Genomic DNA, 22,798 nt, shown 5'->3' on the forward strand with positions numbered 1-22,798 from the left:
AATATTAGTAGTGAGTTCTGTAGTGGTAATGGTATCTTTTATAATACATTGTGAAACAATTTTTGGAATGTAGTTTTTATTTTGTGGGAAATTCTATAGTTCTATAAACCTTTATGAATACTGCTGTAAGCTGATATTAAAGCTAAAATGATGGGTAAAATTATTTTCAGTGCCATTGAAGCTTACCATCTAGTGGAAAAGACACGTCAGCATGATTTGTAGTGATTTCATTTGTATAAAACATTCCTGGAACACTAAAGAATGGCCCTCAACGTAGCATATTGAGTATGACTTAGGTGATCAGGTAAGGAAGGCTTCTGGAAGAGGTAATGTGAAGTAAACCTTAAAGGAACAATTAGAGTTAACTGGGTGAAGCGTGGTGTTTAGAGTGATCAGGCAAGAGGCAGTAGAAAGTATGAACCAAGTTCTCACAAACAGTTGTGAAGGGCTGATGTTAGAGTCTAACACTTGAGGGGCTGGTTTGGGGCCGGGGAGAGGGGAGGGTTAGTAATCTCACAGCTCATATGCCAGACCAAGAACTCCATATTTGTACTGTAGGCAATTTGTACTGAAAATTTTTAAAGAGTGAGAGAGTGGCAAGCAGATTTGTATGTGAGAAAGATGACCTGATAACAATTTGACAGATGAATTTGAATGGGCTGAGGTGGGGGTGCAAGAGGCAGACCAGTTAGGCTCTTTTGGCAATGATGCAGGTAAGATCTGATGGGGTAGGAAGAAAGAATAAGATATCAAAAAATGTTGAGGTACATGATAAGTCTTAGTGCATTTGGTAGGAGAAAGGCAGGGAAGAATCAAAGTTAACACCCAGATAATAGCTTGGGCGACTGGCTGGGTGACTGGATTATAGGCAGGGGCCAGGAGGCTGGAGGGTGGAGAGCCAAAGGGGAGATGAGTCAAAGTTAAGGCAGGCTGAGTTTCATTCATCTGAGGGATATACCAGTGGAGCTGTCAAGCCAGCAGCCATAGGAAGCACAGTCCAGATTCTGATTTGATAGCCATTAGTATACTGGGTAGTATTTTAAACAATGAGAAGGGGATATGAGAACCAAGGGAGAGCATATAGATTAGTAAGAAAAGTAAGCTAAAGTCCAGACTTTAGGGGCCATCACATTTAATGGGCAAGAAATAATAACATTGATACTGGATTTTACATGCATTAGTTTTTAAAATTTTTTTACATGCATTAGTTTAAAAAATTTTTTTTAATTGTCAATGGACATTTATTTATTTTATTTATATGTGGTGCTAAGAATTGAACCCAGTGCCTCATATATGCTAGGCAAGTGCTCTACCACTGAGCCACAACCCCAGCCCAGTATGCATTAGTTTTAATCTTCATAGCAATGCTTAGTACCAGGTCTAATTAGTATCACCATTTTTATTAATGAGGAAACAGGCCCAGGAAGGCTAAGTTTAGCCATTACCACACAACAGTGGATGGTGGAGTCAGAAAGTCTGGCTCTGGACCCAAGCCTGTAGCTGCCCTGCTCTCCTGCCTGGAGAGGAAAGAAATAAAAATGGCCGAATATGGAGAAGTAGAAAAGAGCCTGAGAAGATAGGGAAGGAGTGTTTCCAGCCATGAATTGTCCATGATGTCAAGAACCTGAGCACTCATTGAGATGAGGCCCTTGATATAAAGGAAAATAGTGGGGTTGGGTTTTAAACTTGTAGGTAGAGCCATCCTTAGAGTAGGTAGTTGGTTTGAGCATGATTAGCACGAGGTAGAGGCAGCAAGTGGTGAAAAGTCTGAAAAAGGAGGAGACTCAACAATTAAAACAGAATGCAAGCTTGTCCTTCGCTGAGAAATGGAGCATGCTTACAGTGTGGGGAAAGGCCAAGGTGAAGGTGAGGACATAAAAGTGAGAAAGCTAATGGGTGGTTGCTTTAGGAGTGTTCCCCGCTATTCACTGCCCCCTCAGCCTCTTAACAGATAGGACCCCCATAAGTAATATGAGAGTGGAGTTTATCGAAGCTTCTGCTTGAAACATGTCTCATTCAAGTGCCACAGCTTTACATGTCCCTGACTTCCTTCTTACTTGTATTGAGGTGAATCCTTCTAAGTCTCCTTTGGGATTCTCATTTCTCCATCCATCCTTGCTAGGAATTATCCTTAGCTTTCTTCTTTCTATGCCTCTCCAGAAAATCTTATTTGTTTACATGCTGAGAAATCCCAAGTCAATACTCCAGCCCTGAATCTCGACTACCCAGTTACCTCCATCCAGCTGATTTCTTAGTGTCTTTTTATGTCTTACAGTTACCTCATACTCACCATATCCATAACTGGGCTTAGTTGAGGTCACTTCATTTATGAAGACCTTCCCTTCTACCAGGAACCTCACCTCCTTCCCCACTAGCACATACACATTGTTGCTGTTTTAGCTTTGGTACCACCTCTGCAAAATTTTTCTATAACCCTGCAGTACTTATTTGGCTGTTTGTCCCGTTACTGTACGTAACTATATCACATTGCAGTTGCCATTGACAATCTGTTTCCTTGTCTGATATAAACTACTAGAGGACAGGGTTTATTTCTTAATTACAGTGATACACTCTGCTTAGTGAAAAATGAGATGAGAAGATACAGAAGCAAAAACATGTGCAAGGGATTGACACTTTGTTTTTGTAGGGGGGAACCAGGGATTGAACTCGGGCACTTGACCACTGAGCCACATCCCCAGCCTTATTTTGTATTTTACTTAGAGACAGGGTCTCACTGAGTTGTGTAGTGCCTTGATTTTTGCTGAGGCTGGCTTTGAACTCATTTTCTCCCTGCCTCAGCCTCCTGAGCCGTTGGGATTACAGGTGTGTGCCATCATGTCTGGTTAGGATTGACATTTTTAAAAGGAAGTAAGAACACGTTTTCTGAAATGAGACTGAAGGAGGCAAGAATAGATGCTGATTTGTACATATTTGGTAGGTTACAAAGGAAGTGGAGGATTAAAGACACAATTTTCATAGTAGAGTAGGAGGTGAGATGGTTTACTGAGAAATGAGGGACAGGGGCTTAGGCTTGGGACTTGAATTTGAATAGTGAAGACAGGCTGTTTGAAGGGCTGGGTAGGGAGATTAACAGGAGAACTACCTCATGTGTGGGCTAAAGCATGGTGTGGGCCACTTACAAATCAATTTCTAACCCACTACTAAAACCAGTCTAGATTTTGTGTCTTGCCCATTCCTTGTAGACATGGGGTTCTTCAGGATGGTTGAGCTACAAACTATATATTTGCCTAAAGCTTTGAAGTTATTCCATTTGTGATAAAAATAGTGGGAATATAAAGACAGAATACTAAAAGATATGGGAGCTAAAAGATATGTTGCATGTATCCCACATATTTATATATGAAAAAGTAAAGACTGAGATAAAACTCTTGTGCTTTATTTTTTTAGAGTAAAAATGCCCCATATTTCTTTCAATAATAAAAATGGAAATAGATTTACTTGAAGGTTTCATTGTGAACATGACCAAGTTGTGAATTTCTTTAGGTTGGCAAATTATGATACTAAAATAATGGTAACTCTTTTCAACAGAAGAACTTTCTAAGCACGGCTTCTTTTACCAAACATTTGGGACTCATCCAGTTAAAAGCACAGTGCTTTGACATTACCCATGTATAGATACACATGCACATATATGTATCCACATACATACATACTCTAAGATATAAAATGGATTATCAGTTTTACAGGTAGTGGTTACATCTTTATAAAATGTGAATTTGGGTCTATCACAGTACTGGTAAGTGAAGTATTCAGACCAAGCTTGATGGAAGGAAAGGGTATCTGAGTAACAACTGGAATGTCTTTTGTGGGTAATCGGTTACTACTGAACTCATGCAAAACAAAAATTTGCTCCTATGGATGGATGTACATGCTCCAGGAAGTATGGCATCTTTTAGCAAATCCTTTGCCACTGGAAACATGCTGCTGTTATTGTAAATGTAAATATACTATCTTTCTAAAACAGCCATATTCCATTTTTTTCCTCAAAAGTATCTCTAAAGGTGGCTGTACTTTACATTGTGAATATATAACCATCTGCCAGAGGGAAGAAGCATCTGTTATTAAATGAGCCCAAGTATTACCCCAGCTGAAGACATTACTACCTCTTACTTCCCTGTGCTAGATGTAGTCCAGAACTTCTTTATTTTTTTTTATAATAAATATATTTGAAAATTCCTATGCTTCAGCTGTTTTCTCAGATAAGGACTGAAGCAAATCCTTATAGACAGTAGAGTTCATGAATCGAGGATAAGAGTCTCTGTGCATTAGGGTGTAAATCTGAAGTTGAGCATCATCAAATATATGTTGGGATGGCTCCACCATATTTCTGTTGATTACTTCTCTTACTCGAGAGTCCAAGCTGACCTGTCAATAGAAACAAATAACATTTGTATTAGATACATTTCTTTATAAATCTGCCCCCAATTCACATAGCTCATTTTTGTCTTTTGAAAGTCCCAAACCAGTCAGGTGTGGTGGCACATGTCTGTAATCCCAGAGACTCATTAGGCTGAAGCAGGAGGATTGAAAGTTCAAGGCTAGCCCAAGGCTAGCCCGAGCAACTTAGTGAGACCCTGTCTCAAAATAAAAAGGGCTGGGGATCTAGCATAATGGTAGAGTTGCCCTTGGGTCCAATCCCCTGCAGAGAAAAATAAAACCCCAAGCCCCTTTCAAACCAAACAAAATCATCTAAAAATCCAAACTGCTGAAAGAAAACCTAAGCCCAAAGAACGAGAGTTTTTAACTTTTCAGCAACATTAGCAGCCCCTAGAGGGCTTATTAAGTAGTTTGTTGGGTGCCACCCCCAGGGTTTCTGACTCAGTAGAACTGGGTAAGAGCCAGAACTTTTTATTTCTCACAAGCTCTAATGCAGGAGGGGATCATACTGCTTTCAAAACCCACAACATTGTATTACTTCACATTGTAAGTGAGAGTACAGTGTCCTTTGTGGAAGTAGTAGCCCTTGCTAATTTCCCATAACATGAAGGCTAACATCTGCATGCTTCAGAGTTTTCCCCAGCTAAAACACTATCACAGATTTCTGGGAACAATTATTAGGCGCGTGCTAAAATCACAAGGCCTAAGGGCCAATTATGCTTGGGGTTTCACTGATGAATTGTGGGGCCTTGGGCAAGGTGAACTCCATTGTGTCCATATTAAGTTCCCCATTCAGTGAAATGATGATGGTAGATTTTTACTGAGGATTTAATGAGAATTAAAGTACTTGGAATCTACTAAGCCCCTGGGAGAGGATAGCTATTATGCTATGATGTTTTGCTCATGCTGGACAAGACTGTGTCCTAGACCAGGGCAAATCATTGGGTTCAGACTTCCTATAAGACACCACAAAAATAAGAGCTTAAGCCAAAATTTGTGAGAGTTAACTCCCATATCTTCTAAGGAAAGAACCTCAGCTGGATCATCTCTGCACTAGCAACGTATATTTATTAATGTATGTGATTAGTATAAAATTGAAAATGTGATTAGCTAAACTATGCATTTCAGTTTTGACTTAAGTGACCCATCTTTCCGTATGCAAATGACCGTCTTTCTCCTAGTAAGCACCTCTTGCCTACCCCCAGTGGTACCTCAAACCCCACATGTTCAATGCCAACTCCCAAAGCTTCTAGATCTCCTTGTGTGGCTAGTGAAGGAATGGAACTGCCCCCAAACCAATTCAGAGTCCTGATTATCTTTCAAGTTCCCTCCCGGCTCTGTGTCAGTCACAAAGTCCTGCTGATCCTACTTCTTTTTTTTTTTTTTTAATATTTTTTTAGTTATAGTTGAACACAATACCTTTATTTTATTTATTTATATGTGGTGCTGAGGATCAAATCCAGAGTCACCTACATGCTAGGACTGTGTTCTACTACTGAGCCACATCCCCAGCCCCCTACTTCTTTAACACTCAAATCTGTCTACCTCTTCTCTCTCTGACATAACCCTTGTGAAGGTCATTCACTATTTGCTGCTGGATTTCTGTAGCAGCCTCCTGAATGGTCACCTGGTGCTACTGCAGTGCTTCTCCAAACCACGCCCAGTGGTTTGACCAAGAAGCTCTTTCTGAAGTGCAACTTCCATCCTGACACTCCAGCTTTCTACCTTGCATGGCTTGTTGGTGTGCTCAAGACCAGGTTCAAATGTTACCAGTTCCAAGGTTAAGCTTCTGAGGACCATGATGATATGTTTCCACTAATTCCCAGCTCCATTTCACTATTTTCTTCAAAATCTGTTCTGAACCACTTGGGATTTAAAGAAGGAAGGAGCTAGAATTATCTTGTTTTTGTTCCTTCTGTCTGGGATAACCCTTTTCCCTATCCAATGAAGACCACTTATCCTTCAGATCTTGGTTTAAACATCACTCCCTACAAGACAGGACTTCATCAACCACCCAGTGGAGAGACAATTCTCTCCCTTGTTTTCCACATGTCTCCTAAGCTTGAAACACACCACAAAATATTTCACAGATTTCAGGGGGCACTTGGCACCCATCTGTGGGACCATAGTCAAATGGACTTAAATGCTATGAACAGAGGCAGAGTAGTTTTCTGTGTATTGGAGTAGCCATCCGGTGCAAAGGTGAGCATGACCGAACATGACCCAATATGGAAGGGGTTTGTTTTACCAAGGGCTCCTGGGAGAAAACCTTTTTGTGGGTACAAACCTCTTTAGGAGAAAGAATAGAAATATAGTCTTCATATATTATCCTTGCTTTCTCTTCGATAATGTTTTTATTAGCTTCCTTTTTCAGTTCCTCACAAGCCATCCAGAAAAGCATATTTTCTTCACTGAATTCTGTTCGGAGAAATTCACGGAAAGCATTTCTTCCTGCTGGAGTGACCATTAAGTTGTCGAATGACTGAGCCCAGGCATTGACTTCTTCCAGAGTAGGAGTTGGGCTTAGAGGAAGCCAAAAGAAAGGTGGAAAGGGAGCTGTTATTGGTAGTAAATTCAAATTTCATCACTGGAAACCTCTTTCCCTCTCTGATGATGGAAAGTGTGTAAATTTTGGCACTTTCAGGAAGGGGAAATGATGTTCTCACCTCCTTAAGCCTTTGGCAAAAACACGAGTACAATAATTTGACAATGTCTAGCTGGATTGCATGGCTGCTGCCAAAGTACTTGTAAACCAAGTTGCTAGAATAACTACTAAGACAATATTTGTTTACAGCTGGACACATCTGGTAATATTTTTAAATTATAGAAGCAAAGAAAAATCTATCACCACCTGACCCCAAACTTCCTAATCATCTATAAGAGAACTAAGTCAGACTTAACACTAAATCTTCAGAACAACAATGGGGCAGTGTCCATTTCATAGTGTTTTTTTAAAATTATGTAATATGTGAGAAAGAAAATAGAATATATGCAAAACAGCTAGGTACAGAGGCACACACCTATGATTCCAGCAAAAAACAGGTGGATCACAAGCCCTAGGCCAACCTGGATAATTTAGTAAGACTCTGTCTCAAAATAAAAAAACTAAAACAAACAAACAAACAAACAAAAAAACTTAAAAAAAAATGGCAGGGGATATAACTCAGTGGTAAAGTGCCCTGGGTTCAATCCCTAGTACCAGAAGAAGAAGGGAAATAAATAAATAAATATATATATATATATATATACATATATATATATATATATATAAAAAATAAAAATGTAAGTAAGGAAGGAATGTCACCATTTACCTTAAGAATTGAAATATTATTCAAAAAGTTACATTTGTTACCCTGAGTGCTTACTCTCCCCACTCCATCCTGGAGGAAACTGCTATATGGGGGGGGAGGGGTACCAAGGATTGAACCCAGGAGAGCTTCACCACTGAGCCACACCCCGAGTCTTTTTTCTTATTTTGAGACAGGGTCTCACTAAGTTGCTGAGGCTGGCTTTGAACTTGTGATTCTTCTGCCTTAGCCTCCCAAGTTGCTTGGATTAATCGTGTGGCACCATCGAACCCAGACGTCAGCTATTTTCTTTTTCTTTATTTAGTCACTGGGAATTGAACCTCCCACAGGCTAGATAAGTTTTCCATCGCTGAGCTATACCCCCAAACAAATTTGATGTTTTATTGTAAAACTTTTTTTCTTCTTTTATGATACTGGAGATTGAACTCAGGGGCACTCTACTATCGAGCTACATCCTTAATCCTTAAAAAAAAAAAAAAAAAAAAAAAAAAAGTTTCATTTTGAGACAAGCCTCACTAAATTGCCCAGGCTGGGTCACTGGAATATAGGCATGTGCCACTGTACCTGGTGAAAATCTTATTGTTTGGATTTTGTTTTTATGACAGTCATATGAATTCTTCAAAATAAGAAAGTACTAGATATATGAAGAAAAATAATGATAATAACTCTGGAAAAGTTTTTTTTTGAAAGAAAAGACAATTTTAAAATAAAAGTTTTAACAAAGTAAACTTCACACAAATTCTGGATTATTTTTTTGAAAAATTATTACATTATAGAAGCTTAAAGTATGCTACTTATGTTCCTTAAGCATATGAATTCAAAAGACATCTTTCTTTTGCCAATTTAAGAAATACATACTAATGATTTTGAAAAAGTTAAATATAGTTTTATAGTAGAATTGTTTTAAAGAACAAGAGACCATTTTATATGTCCCATACTAGTGAAGAACTGTTTTTCCTCATAATTTTATTTATTTATTTTTAATTTTTTAATTTGTTCTAATTAGTTATACATGACAGTAGACTAGATTTTGACACACTGTACACAAATGGAGACAACTTCTCATTCCTCTGGCTGTACATGGTGAGTCATACCAGTACAATCATACATGTATAATATGGCAATAGTATCAGTCTCCTTCCACAGTCCTTCCCATCCCCACAGCCCCTCCCCTCTCCTTACTTCCCTCTGCACAATCCAAAGTTCCTTCATTCTTATTTACCCACCCCCCACCACCAATGAAGAATGAGAGAGTGAGAGAGGAGAGAGAGAGAGAGAGAGAGAATTTTTAATATTTTATTTTTTAGTTCTTGGCGGACACAACATCTTTGTTGGTATGTGGTGCTGAGGATCGAACCCGGGCCGCACGCATGCCAGGCGAGCGTGCTACCACTTGAGCCACATCCCCAGCCCCACCAATGAAGAACTTAAAAGCAAAGAAAATACAGTTCAAATAGCAAAAGGAGAATAAATAAAGGAAACAATGAGGAGGTTTCACAAGAAGCCAACCACAGAACAGTCTGAAAGACTAAATATATTAGTAAGGATCAAAATAATTGACAGTGATATTGGATTCAAATCCCTAAAAGCAAACTGGACCAAAAAGCCAAATTTGATATAATGTTATTTTTACCAAAAAGCTAAAAACAGGTCAATAGGCAAGATACGTGGGGTAAAGGCAAGTAAGTATAATACTAATGTCTAAGTGGAACTAGAAGCAAAAGGTATTAAATGGACAAGGAGCCACTTTATGTTATTCACGGGCTATGAATAAAGGAAAGCCAACGTGCACTGAGTGCTCATTTCTTGCCAGGCTCTGTTCTTTTTTTAATCAGCATTCACAAGAACCCTTTATTGGCTTAGCTACAAAAAAACCATTATTATCCCCATTTCACATATAAGAAAACTGAGGCAGAATGTGGCTTCTAAGCTAGAAACAGTGGCACACACCTGTAATATGACATGACGTGTATAATAATATTAGAGGCTGAGACAAGAGGATTGCACATTCAAAGCCAGCCTCAGCAACTTGGTAAGGCCCTAAGCAACTTAGCAAGATGCTGTCTCAAAAAATAAAAAGTGCCAGGGATGTGGCTTAGTAGTAAAATGGCCGTAGGTTCAATCCCCAGCACCAAAAATAAATAAATAAATAAATAAAAAATAGTAGCTTTTAAGTCAAGTGCCAAGGTCACACAGGCAGGACAGTCAGAACCAGAACCAGATACAGGCATTCCTATTCCAAATGTGAACGTTCCCAAAGCTTTGGCATGGAACACAATGCACTGAGGTCTAGGACATTAGCCATTTTTAACAGACTCATACTTTGTGGAAGATTTTAAGATTGTTTCCTAGACTTTGAAAATTCTGGGACAGGGCAAATAAGATAAAGAATGAAAAAAATAAGTAACTACTACTAAGGTTTTTTTTTTTTTTCCGCTCAAAAATAAGCAATTTAATATAAAACCTATTTGAACAATGCTTTTTAGAATATTTGTCTAATGTCTGTAATTATAAAGGCATAAGATTAAGACAAGTATAAAAATAATTATGGGGAAAGGAAATCAATTTATAATATAGAAAGAAAAAAATAAATTTGGTAACAATTGATGTGTATTTTTTTTCAATTTTCAAAATACTTAAATTTTAAAAGTTATTTGGCCATTTACTATAAATTTATAATTAAGAAAAAATAGACTGACTCTTCTGAAAATCAAGTATGTTGTTTTATTATGGTCTTTTATTTTATAAAAATAAAGTTGCATCATTAAAGTTTGTACAGAAGCATAGCTTTATTTTTGTGATTGGCACAGTAAATTTAAAGGAGTTCTTCTGGGAAAAAATATTTGAGATTTGGTGTTAATAAATTGTTAAGAGAAATTGTGTGTATTCTGTTTAATCAAAAAGAAAAAGCAAAAGGTTGGTATTTCTGAGTGTAGTGAGTAAAAAAATGTGAGATTTTACCTTTCTTCGCAGGTTGGAAGTTCTGTTCTGAGCTCATGGGAAGCTCTTGTGAGTCTCTGGTCTTCTTGGTTTCTAACAGTGAGGCTGCAAGAAACAGGAAAATCAGAGGTTGATTGAGGTCAATTTGCACCAAAGAAAAGTAGTTTTTTTTTTTTCCCCAACAAATATTTTAAAGAGAATTTCAGATTCTCAAGTAGAATTTTCAAGATCTAAACTATTAGCAGTATTAGAAAAATAAGTTATATTTATTTATACCACTGTAGTCTATACTAATCGAGAAAGAGAAATTGTCATGCTCAATTACATTTAGAATAACTTTTCATATAAAACTTGTTCATTAGAAAATAGTAAAAAAATAGTAAGGTTGTCAAAAATGTTTTCAGTTTTCATTTCCTTTTCTGCACATTAAAAAAGGTATATATTGGCCGGGCATGATAGAGCATGCCTATAATCCAACTCCAGATGCAGAGGCAGGAGGTTTACAAGTTCGAGAGGCTAGCCTTAGCAATTTAGTGAGACCCTGTTTCAAAATAAAAGTTAAAAAGGGGTAGGGTTGTAGCTCAGTGGGTAGAGCACCCCTGAGTTCTATCCCCAGTGCAGCAAAAAAACAAAAAACAAAAAACAAAGTCTTTCATGCTTTGTTTCTAGTCAAAATGAAGGGTTTATTTATTTGTAGAGCACATGTACAAATATGAGAGAAAACCAATCAAAATTTATTTTGTACCAGGCTTGAGAGCTTGTTTCCTTATACACAATTTGTACATATCTCTCTAAATTTATTCCAAGTAATTTTGTTATTATTATAAGTGGAATTTTTACTTCTGTCTTACCTTCTAGTTATTGTTTGTACACATGAGGACTATTAGTATATGCTGTCATTTATATGCCATAAAATTGATATGCTTTTTAAAAGTGTACAGTTCAGCTGGGTGAGGTGGTACCTGCCTATAATCCCAATGGCTTGGGAGACTGAGGCAGGAGGATTGTGAATTCAAAGGCAGCCTCAGTAATTTAGCAAGGTCCTAAAAGCAACTCATTGAGACCCTTTCTCTAAATAAAATATAAAAAAGGGTTGGGGATGTGGCTCACTTTTTAAACACCCCTGGGTTCAATCCCTGGTACCAAAAAAAAAAAAAAAAAAAGAAAAAGTGTACAATTCAGAGCTTTTTAGTAATATATCTACAAGGTTGCACAATCATCATTACTATCCAGAACATTTTCATGTCCCTCAAAAGAAATCCCACAACTGTTAGCAGTCTCTCCTTATTACCTGTATCTCCCTTCTCCAGCAGCTCTAGAAACACACTAATAAGTTACTGCTTCCTATCTATCCCTTTTTGCTTATTCTGAATCATGCAATATGTGATCTTCTGTGGCTGGCATCTTTCACTTGGCATAATGTTTTCATGGTTTAGCCATGTTGTGCATAGCTTACATCAGTATTTCATTCCTTTTTCTGACTGAATAATATTATATCATATGAATATGTAACATTTATTATCCATTCAACGGTGGATGGACATTCGCCTTATTTCTACTTTTGGGTTGCTCATTCATGTGCAAGTTTGTATGACCATACACTTTCTTTCATTTATCTTGGGGTAGATTTTCATTTTTTCTTGAGTGGAATTGCTGATGCATATGATAACTCTATTTTTAACATTTTGAGGAATTCCCAAACTGTTTTCTAAAGCAGCTGTGCAGTTTATACTCCCCTGAGCAATCTTGAAGAATCTAATTTCTCCATATCCTTGCCAAAAGTGACTGTTTATTTTTTTTCATTCTAGTTTCCTTTATTTGCACCTAACATGGGTGTGAAAGGAAATGTCACTATCACTTTGATTTGTACTTTCCAAATGACCAGTGATATTGAGGACTTTTTCATGTAATTACTAGCTATTGTACATCGTTTTTGGATCTATTTATTTTCTTTGGCCATTTTTATATTTATTTAGTACTAGGAATTGAACCAAAGGACACCTTACCACTGAGCAGCATCCTTAGGACTTTTTATTTTGAGATAGGGCTTCACTAAGTTGCTGAGACTGGCATAGAACTTGCCATCCTCCTGCCTCAGCCTTCTAAGTCACTAGGATTACAGGTGTGTGCTACCACAACCAGATCATTTTTATTTTATTAATTAATTTGTTTTTGGATGTTGAGGATCCAACCAGGGCCTTGCACATTCTAGTTTACTGAATTCTTTGTTTGCATCAGTTTTATACATAATTCTCTTGGAGTTTTCAGGTAGACTCTCATCTCATTGTCTGCAGAGAGGGAGATATTCTACCTCTTCCAACTTTTTGTTTGTTTGTTTTGGACTGGAAATTGAACCCAGGGGCATGTAACTACTGAGCTACATGCCAAACCCTTTTTATTTTTTATTTCGAGACAGGGTCTAAGTTGCTGAGGCTAGCCTTAAACTTGTTATCTTTCTGTCTTAGCCTCCCAAACTGCTGGGATTACAGGTATGAGCCACTGTGCCTGGCTACCTCTTCCCATTTTTTTAAGGCCTTTAATTGTTTCCTCTTGTTAAATTGCATTGGCTAATACCTAAAACAATGTCTAAGAGTGGTAGAGATTGTGGACACACATGCCCTGATCTTGACATTAGCAGGAATGTTTTTGGTATCCCCTCAATTTAAAAATGGATTTTTTTTTTCGGGGGTTGCTAGGGAATGAACCCAGGGCCTTGTGTATGTTAAACCTGTGCTTTAATCATAGAGTTATACTGCTAGCCCTCAAAATGGCTTTTTATCATTGATGATTTGAGTTTTGTCTTGTTATTGCTACTGCATTAATGTTTCTCTTCCTTTTATTATGTCTTTTCTTAATACTCCTTACTCCACTTTGTAAGTATGTCAGCCTTTCAGCACATGCACTTTATGAATTTTCAATAAGTGTATGTGTCTGTGTACAGCTCTATTTTTCTTTAAAGGCAAAGTCATTAAACATGCAGGAACCCTTTTGGCTTGTTTCTTTTATGATGCCAGGGCTAAAAAGTTTCAATAAATAATGGTTTATTTAAAATGAAACAAAACAAAACAAAGAAGACTGAGAGGCATTGGGTGGTATCCTCTCTGCATGGGCATGAATACTGCCTGACCGCCTAGGCGTCTTTTGTAAGCAGAGCACATTACTGCACAGTGGGTATGAAAAAGCAAAGAGAAAAGGGAATTATGAATTTGACACAAAATTCCTAAGAGAACTGGAAGCTAAACTCTGAACTAAATAATGCAAAATTTATTTAAGCTTTGACATTTCTTCCACCTCATTTTACAAAGTTGAATTTTTAAGGAGACAAGCTGTTCTAGAAAAAGTGAAGCATATATTTTTTAGTCAAGTTTTGTTTACTGGGCTTCTCTGGGATCATTAAGCAGAACAAGGTGTGGACAGAAGCCAAGGTGGTTGTTCACCATGTTTTAGAAATGGTTAGTAAAGATGATCCATGTTTAGATACATTTTGAATGATAAAGGAGGAAAAATCCGTCAACCTTCTAGAATTTTTAGTTTATTTTCAAGAGAAGAATAATCTTCATGTTTCCTTTATAACAAATACCAAGAGGCCATAGGAGGAAATTCTGAGAGCCACATCACAAGGGCTTAGAAAACATATTGCCATTTACTTTCCTTGAAAGTTAACTCTACTATGTATTTCAACCCAAATACATCTCAAAAGACTGTTGAGAAAAGAATCAAGGATCATCTTCCACTGATGTGACAACTATATATTATATTTGGGGGCTAATTATGAATGCCATTCATTGTGAAAGAAAAATTTCTTCTCAAAATAGTTGAAGTTTGCTGTATGTTTTTGCCCTCATCCTATTCCCCTCTCTTTCTGCCCTAGAAATAACCATCAACCTAAATTTTTTTTTTGTTTGATGTTTGTTTCGAGTCCTGGGTTTAATTCAGGGGCATTCTACCACTGAGGCAGATTCCTCAGCTCTTTTTACTTTTGGAGACAGGGTCTCGCTAAGTTACTTAAGGTCTCACTAAATTGCTGAGGCTGGTCTCGAATTCAGATGCTCCTGCCTCAGTCTCCTGAACTGCTGGAATTACAGATGTGCGCCACCACACACAGCCACATTTTTATATTTAGTGTGGTAAAATTTATGAATCTTTTAGAGAATTTTTTATTTTTCAAAGTAACTCTTCCCAACACAGATACAATCCTATATTTTATACTTGACCTTAAGTCATCTGGAATTGATTTCGTTTTTTTTTTTTTTTTGAAAGATGGGGATTGAATTTTTAATGTGGTTCAGTTATGGACTATGTCTGTTTTAATTGTTTTAATAGACTTAGATACCAGGCAGGTGATCAACCTTCCTGGTTTGCTGGGGACTCAGGCTTTCATGGGACTTTTCAATGCTAAAATGAGAAAGTCCCAGGGAACGGTGATGAGTTGGTTACCCAAATACTACGAATTCAGACATACTCTCCTTCACTGATGCCACCTCTGTCATATGTTGAAAAGGTTTTCTAGATTTCTTTTATTGTCTTCCATTGATGTGGAAACTACATGTTGTATTTTTGCACTATTTATAAATTTTTTCTTATAATTTTTTAAGTCTGAAATAATTTGATTTGTCAATTGTTGACATGAGATTATTTGTTTACCGCTGGGTTTTATACTTTTGAAGCCCAAATTAAATGACACATATTCCATTTGATTCCTTTTGTGTCTACTCTTGTCACTTGTCTTCCATGGCTTCCCTCTGGGTTCACTTTCCTCCCCCTGAAGTACTAAGAACATTTCTTACTATTTTTAGGGAGGGCCTGTGAGTATAAATTCTCTTGGCCTTTGTATGTCTGAAAATGTCTATTTTATCCACATTCCTGAATAACAGTTTGTTTTTTTTAATATTTAATTTTTTAGTTATAGTTGGACATATTCCATTCATTTACTTTTATGTGCTGCTGAGGATTGAACACAGGGCCCCGCACATGCTAGGCAAGCGCTCTCCTGCTGAGCCACAATCCCAGTCCCATAGTTTGGGTTTTGAGAGTTTTTAGTTACTTTTCTCCAGTACTTTGAAGATGCAGCTCTGTTGCATTTTATATACATACATGATAAGTGTTACATAAATGCTGATGATGATGCTGATGATGATGGATGATGTTGATGTCATCTAGGAATAGATTGTAATTTTATTCACTCTATTTGGTACTAGTCTTCTAATAGTACCCTACTCTGGGATCCATTCCCACCTGCTACCCTTACATTATCAGGATGATATATTACCAAGGCCATGATCTCAGCTCCTTGCCCTGTCCAAAGGAAGGAAGGACAGCTTAAACATTAGCTAGAGTCTCACTGAACATCCTTTTTATCCTTGTATACCTCTCAGATGATCATCTTTGTTCACACTGAGATCTATTGGCAGAATCAAAAGTGGAGAAGGGCCCTGGATGTAGGCTCTCACATAGATGGGTATCTTTCCTGTGTAGGAAAGGCCCTGGACAAGTTTTCTCTGTGTCTCTTCTCCAGCTTACTACCAAGTTGTTTAGATTTCTGTGTAGGCATCTGAAGTCTCACCTGAGCAGCACACGGCTTAGCTGTTGTCCACCCCATCTCCCCACATGCCCACCTGCCGTCTGGGATCTGTCCTGACTGCCTCGTGATCTCATGGGTCTTGGCCATGTTCTATTGCTAGGCTCCATCCACCAGACTAGAACTTCTTACAAGTCTACACTGGCCCAAGTCAAGCAGGATGAGCCCACTAAACTTTCCTGGATGTTTCACAGCCTACCTCCAATTTCCTCCCCAGGATCCAGTTCTAATAGTTCTGTATTACCATTCTTTTTTTTCTCCTTGTTTTATAATGCTGGGGTTGAACCCATGCTAGGCAAGAACATCTCCAACCCTTATAAAATTTTATTTTGAGACTAGGCCGCCAAAAGGCTGATCCTGAACTTGCAATCTTCCTACCTCAGCTTCCTGAGTAGTTGGGATTACAGTGTGTGCCACTATGCCTGCCTATATCACTCTTCTTAATCAGTCCCAATATCAGTTTTTCTTCTTCTCCACTGGATAGTGAGGTCTGGATCTACCTTATAGCAAAGCCTACATAAATTTACAATTATTTAATTGCTGAAAGTGATGTACAAGTTTAGCTGGTGCTAGCACTTGTCATATTCAAAATTTCAAAGATGCAACCTAACATGAATATGATTCCTAGATGCAAAGTACATCCATTTCTCCAGACCTTGTGATTCAAACAGTCACAGTGTTTTACATGTAATTCATTTATCGCTCTCTTTATTTTTAAACATTTAAAAATTTTTTTGTTGTAGGTGGACACAATACCTTTATTTATTTAATTAACTAATTTTTTAAGATGTAGAGCTGAGGATTGAACCCAGTGCCTCACACGTGCTAAGCAAGCGCTGTACCACTAAGCCACAACCCCAGCCCCTATTTTATTTTTAAAGCAATAACTGTATCTTCCTCTACCCAGTAAGGTAGTCTGTATTTTCAGATTTCTTTCTCCATTTTTTGGGGGGGTGAGTATTGGGGATTTAATCTAGGGGCACTTTACCACTGAGTTACATCTCTAGCCTTTTTTTTTTTTTAAATATTTTTTTTAGTTGTAGATGGACACAATACCTTTATTTTATTTGTTATTTATTATTATTTTTATGTGGTGCCAGGGATCAAACCCAGTACTTCATGCATGCTGGGCAAGCACTCTACCATTGAGCCACAACCCCGGCCCTCCCTTTTTGTTTTTTGAGACAGGGTCTCACTAAGTGGCTTAGAGCTTTGCTAAGTTGCTGAGGCTGGCCTTGAATTTGTGATCCTCCTGTCTCAGCCTCCAGAGTGCTAGGATTATAGGTGTGTGCCATGTCACTCATCTTTCTTGCCATTTTAAGCACATATTTTGACAATTTTCTTTATTAAAAAAACAAAATTGCCTAGCATGCTTGAGGTTCTATGTTCAATCCCCAGGACCTCAAGGAAAAATAATAATAAAAGGAAACTAGCAGAAGATAAAAATCCAGGCTTCATAATCCCAACCTTTAAGATAATCTTAAATACTAAATCCTGAACAAAGTCTTTATGCCAAAGGCGAGTCTTTCTAATCACCTAAGTGACGTTTCTGTCCATATGTTAAGGTATGATCAGAACTACATTCCATTGTTCTTTTGTTGTCTAACAAATGCTAGCTAGCCTGATTTCAAGTATTTGAATATAGGTTTCTTGAGAACTAAACAGACATAGCTATTATTTAAAAAAAAACTGTATGTCTTTAATGGGCATGTATTAATTGCTTAAAAAACACTGAATTAGTTAAGTTGAATTAAGCTGGCTCTATTCAAGGGTAACAATTCCCAATGAACAGCACATTAATTTTGAAAATTTAAAAGCCCCCAAACTTACCATGAACAGCTACAACAGCAGCACCAGCAGAAGCAGCAAGCATTGGAGCCCCGATTCCCTGCTCCAGGCTGGTCGGGGACTGAGCCTGGTGGCTCCTGGGCAGCTGTCATCTGCCGCTTCCGCATCTCCATTCTTTCAGATCCCATAACCTGCAATAGGGCAAGGAAAAAGAGAGTAGGAAGGGGTGTGGAGTTATGAAGACAGCCCAGGGATTCAGTTGTTTGTCTCACTGTGAAGATGCCACATGACTATATCCAGGTCATTTTCTTTTTCTAATTCTGGTAAATCCTGTTGCTTAGATTCTTAATATCCATTAATTTATCCAACACTTATTTAATGGCTAGCATCTGCCAAACATTGTAAATTCCAGGAATAAAATGGTGAACAGAGAGTCTTGCCCTTAGGCACTCACAGTTTAGTAAAGGAGACAGATAAATATGCAGCAGACACTAATAAGTTGCTCCAATAGGGCGTTTTCCAGCTCCAGGTTCCCTCAGGACTGAATCAAAGGGCAAGCAGTTACAGGTGGCAACTTAATTACAGCGGCCCATGAGGTTGAGCACAGAGAAAGGAGCAAGCCACACCAAAAAGATCATTCGTGCCAGGACAGCAGTCTGAGCAAACGTCAGAAGAGGAGTTGGTACTGGGAGGCTGCAGGTCTGAGAACAAAACCGTGATATTCACATCTTTACTAGTTGCATGGCCTTGAAGAAGGTACCCAATCCAAGTTCTTACATGCAAAATGCTTAGAACACTGCCTGGTACATAGTAACTGCTCAATTATTCCCAGGAAGTGAAATGCAGGGCCAGACAGCCTACCCAGACCCACCCACTATCTTAGGAATGGTTCCTCTTTCCCACTTCCATGGAGGCCAAGTCACTGGACACACAAGATCTATACCCTTCAGCTTCTGTGTTTTGTTAATGAGCACAAGAATGTGTGAAGGATCAAGGCACCCAATCAACCTAAGAAAAGAAGCTGCTAAACTCATTTTTACTTTTGATATTACCATTGAATTCTTGATGGAGCTAATTGCAAGCTAATATCAAAGATACATTTAAGAACTTTAAATAAGACTTCAGAATTAAATTTTAGATATATTATTCTATTCCAGCATTAGATTTGTCTATTTCTATTGACTATGACTTAATCCTATATGCTATTAGACTTTTAGTTATTTTAATCTTCCTTTATTTTTATTTTAAGCCACAGGGTCTTGCTGTGTTACCCAGGCTGGCCCTGAACTACTGTACTCAAGTGATCCTTCTGCCTTGGCCTCCCTAATAGTTGGACTTAAGGCATAAATCACTATGCCTGACATGTTCTATATGGAGCTTTTAAACTTTTATTCTGGGTAGGATAAAAAAAAGTTCTCTTCACTTAAACGTTTGTTGTGGTGGATTTTCTTGGAGTCAGAGAGCTGTTCTTGATCTGTTTTTATTGTTGTTAATTGTTTGGTATTTTTCCAGGTGAATTGTGAAATCAGCTTGTGACAGAACAAAATAATCATATTGGCATTTTGATTAGAGCTACATAGACTGTATAGATTTATTAATGAGGAATGATATCTGAGTTTCTCATGGGAGTTTCAGGATAGCAAGAGAGATTCATCAAAAAGTTTTTATGTCCCTTCATCCACAGTGAAAACAATGCTCATAACACCCAGACACTGTCCACAGCACCCCAGCCTAGGCTGAGCAGTTTAGGGTTCCTGAGCTGGTACCAGCAGTACTTTGGGCAAAAGACAGAGGCAGAAACATTTGCCAAACTCCCCATCATGTTATATGGGCTCCACTTGGATCTGACTTGTATGATATATCAAGGTCATTGTAGTAACTAATTAAATGTGTAACTAATTAAAACAAAATTTTTTTTTAAAAGGCAGAAAGAGTTCTAACCTCCTCTAATGCCTGTTGAGAGTTGGGCATGGTGGTGCATGCCAGTAATCCCAGGGTTTCAGGGGTCTGAGGCAGGAGGACGGTAAGTTTAAGGCCAGCCTAGGAAAGTTAGTGAGGCTCTGTCTCAAAGTAAAATTTAAAAATAAAAAGAGTTAGGGATGTAGTTCAGTGGTAGAGCACTTTCCTAACATGCTTGAGGTCCTGGGTTCAATCCCAGCATGACATTAAAAAATAATTTTTTTAAAAAAGCAAATATTGATCATTGCTGAAGTTGTTGTGTATTGTGGGATTCACACATAGGATCTGTTATAACTGTCTCTACATTTATGTATATTTTAAAATTTCCTTAAAGTTTTAAAAAATGTTGAATCTCTTAGATTTTTAACAATCTACTGAGATGAGCATATGAATTTCCTCCTTTGAATAGTTATTATGAACTAAGTTACATTAATGCATTTATTAATGTTGAGTCAACCTTATTTTCATAAGCAATCTCTTCTTAGGTCTAAATGATAACTGTTTTCCTATTATGCTACTTAAATTGATTTGGTGGTATTTTATATGGATTTTTAAAATTCTATCTACATACCCTCCTACTTACCTACCTACCTACCTATCATCCTCATAAAGGAATTATTGTTTCCCTGAACATTTTGTAGAATGTGCCTATAAAATTATTAGAATCTTTTAGGAGTGACCTGTTGACTCTATTTTCAACTTTGATTTCTGTTCTTTCATAGATTCTTCCTCTTTTTGAATCAATATGACATTTTTTCTTTCTTGAAAAAAGAAACCATACATTTGATTTGGATTTCAAATTTATTATTAGTCACAATTGGCAGAATAAGATGCTTTAAGTTAGTGTATATTTATTTTAGAGACAAATACATAATTGTTTATAGAAGGGTAACCTATTTAGTTACTAATATTAGTAGAAAATAAATGTTTTTTAGTGTAACAGAAAATTAATATGAAGTTTAAACAATAATTATTAAATGAATTCTACCTATTTGCAAGATTTTAAAAATATGCTATTGGTGTATATGTTAATCCAGACAGTGATTGGCCAAGTGAGGTTCTTACATCCTTCCTCTGCTCCTATCTTGTCTGTGGGAGGACTCTACACATCTTATTTCCATTTGTTCCTTCTAAATACAATGGAAGCAATGCTACTTAACATTGCTATTCTGACTCTCTTTCAGTGTGTGTCTGGCAAAGAATTGCTAGGCATCATTTCACTGTCCTCTGGGGTGACTCAGGCATGACATAGGCAGTGTCCCTCAGCTATTGGCTGCTTTTGCTTGAGCATCCTGAGGCTAGAAGTTAGATGAATGCAAAATCAGCGCTGGCCATTACAGATGCTTTATTTTATAATTCATGGCATTTCAAAAGCAGTCTGAGGAAATGGGAATGGTACAGGTTAGTATCTTATTAAATATTTCTGATTTCAATTGAGATAAATCTTATCTAAACATAGTTTTTCCAGATTCCTAGGAACATGACATTTAAGAGGACTCTTTGAAAGTTCAACTAAAAGCCATCACAAACTCTTAATCTTGATCATAATCTTTTAGTAATTTGGCATTTAAAAAGCACTAACTAGTTAGAAAAAATATATGACCTAACTGTAATTAGCTCAGAAGAGTTATTTCTTATTTCCTGGTGCATTGAAACTTGATAGCTGGATTCCATAAGGGACTGTTTTTTTTGATTATGGTATCCCAATTCTGAACATAGCCATTATTGAATTGCACAGTGGGAATATATATGATGAAACAGCAAGTATTATATGGAAAAAAAATCTTAAGACCTAACACACAAGTTTTTGTTCCATGAGGATATAGAATCACAGATGAGATCCCAATGAAGGAGCCCAAGAACTTGAAAAGACATACATTTAAAACCCTCCTCAGAGACCCTTAGACACAGGATCCTACTATCAGGGAACAGTTTAGAGTTCTGAAAAATATCAGAATATAAGGAAATTTGAGAGGACGAATTATCCTGGAAGAGACCAAAATCCCAAATCCATTTATATAGTCTCTTGAGTTATTTTTGACTGAACATACCTTGACTCTTGCAGTATTTCTCTTGGGAGAAGTACTGCTAGGTAGATCCTGGATGCTTAATAGGGCCTCAGCTAAATTTATGTCAGAGCAAAGAACCCCTCAGTGCTCTCTGTTATTGACTTTCCATATCTGTTAAGTGCAATTTGTAGGAGGCCATTTGGTTTGGACTGAGCTCCTGTACCAGGCCCAACCAACCAAACCAAAATGGAGTCACTCATGTGAGAGTTCCTCACCACTAAGACGAAACAAAATTATTTATCTGACTTGTCTAAGAAATCACAGTAATCAAATTCCCCCCCAAAGTCAGTTTTAGTCAGCATAAGAAGTTCCCTCTGCTTTAACTTGTATAAGGAAAGTAAATCGAAATAACCAACTCGTTTTGGTTTCATGTTTCTGTTTTTCTTAGCCCTTCTGTGTCTCTAAAGGAAGCCTCCTCTGCTCAGTTCATGGAAACAATAATTCTGTTTCCCAGAATGAGGTGTTGCCCAATTTTAGAACCACAGATATAAGCCAATTAAGATTTCAAACTAAATTTGTTGTAATTTGGTCTTTTGACGTAGCTTACCTAGTTTTAACTTCTAATTTTGTTATCTTGCACAGGACTCGGCTTATGATCCAGTTTCTTACTCCACTGTGCCTGCTACCACAGGCTTCACCAGTATTCTACCCAAACTCTTGTTTCGGTTTTGTTTTTCACTTCTGGCGCCTATGTCTTGTTGATACATTTCACCTTCCACTTTCTATAAAGGAAGCTATTTTAAAATGCTACAGAGACA

General features: G+C 37.5%; 1 protein-coding gene across 1 annotated transcript in view; it reads right to left on the reverse strand.

Annotated features, from left to right (window-relative positions):
* Nucleotides 1-2,979: 2,979 nt before the first annotated feature.
* Nucleotides 2,980-22,798, reverse strand: part of Rgs20 (regulator of G protein signaling 20) — a 69,983-nt gene continuing 50,164 nt past the window's right edge. Inside the window, exons 2-5 of the mRNA XM_021724869.3 lie at nt 18,055-18,203; nt 10,668-10,751; nt 6,686-6,920; nt 2,980-4,386 (exon numbers count right to left, since the gene is read on the reverse strand). Of these exons, the coding sequence (XP_021580544.1) occupies nt 4,198-4,386; nt 6,686-6,920; nt 10,668-10,751; nt 18,055-18,203 (657 nt within the window). The 3' untranslated portion in view covers nt 2,980-4,197. The remainder of the gene's footprint in view (nt 4,387-6,685; nt 6,921-10,667; nt 10,752-18,054; nt 18,204-22,798) is intronic.

This window comes from Ictidomys tridecemlineatus, chromosome 7 (genome assembly GCF_052094955.1).
Source record: "Ictidomys tridecemlineatus isolate mIctTri1 chromosome 7, mIctTri1.hap1, whole genome shotgun sequence".
NCBI classification, from domain to species: Eukaryota; Metazoa; Chordata; class Mammalia; order Rodentia; family Sciuridae; genus Ictidomys; species Ictidomys tridecemlineatus.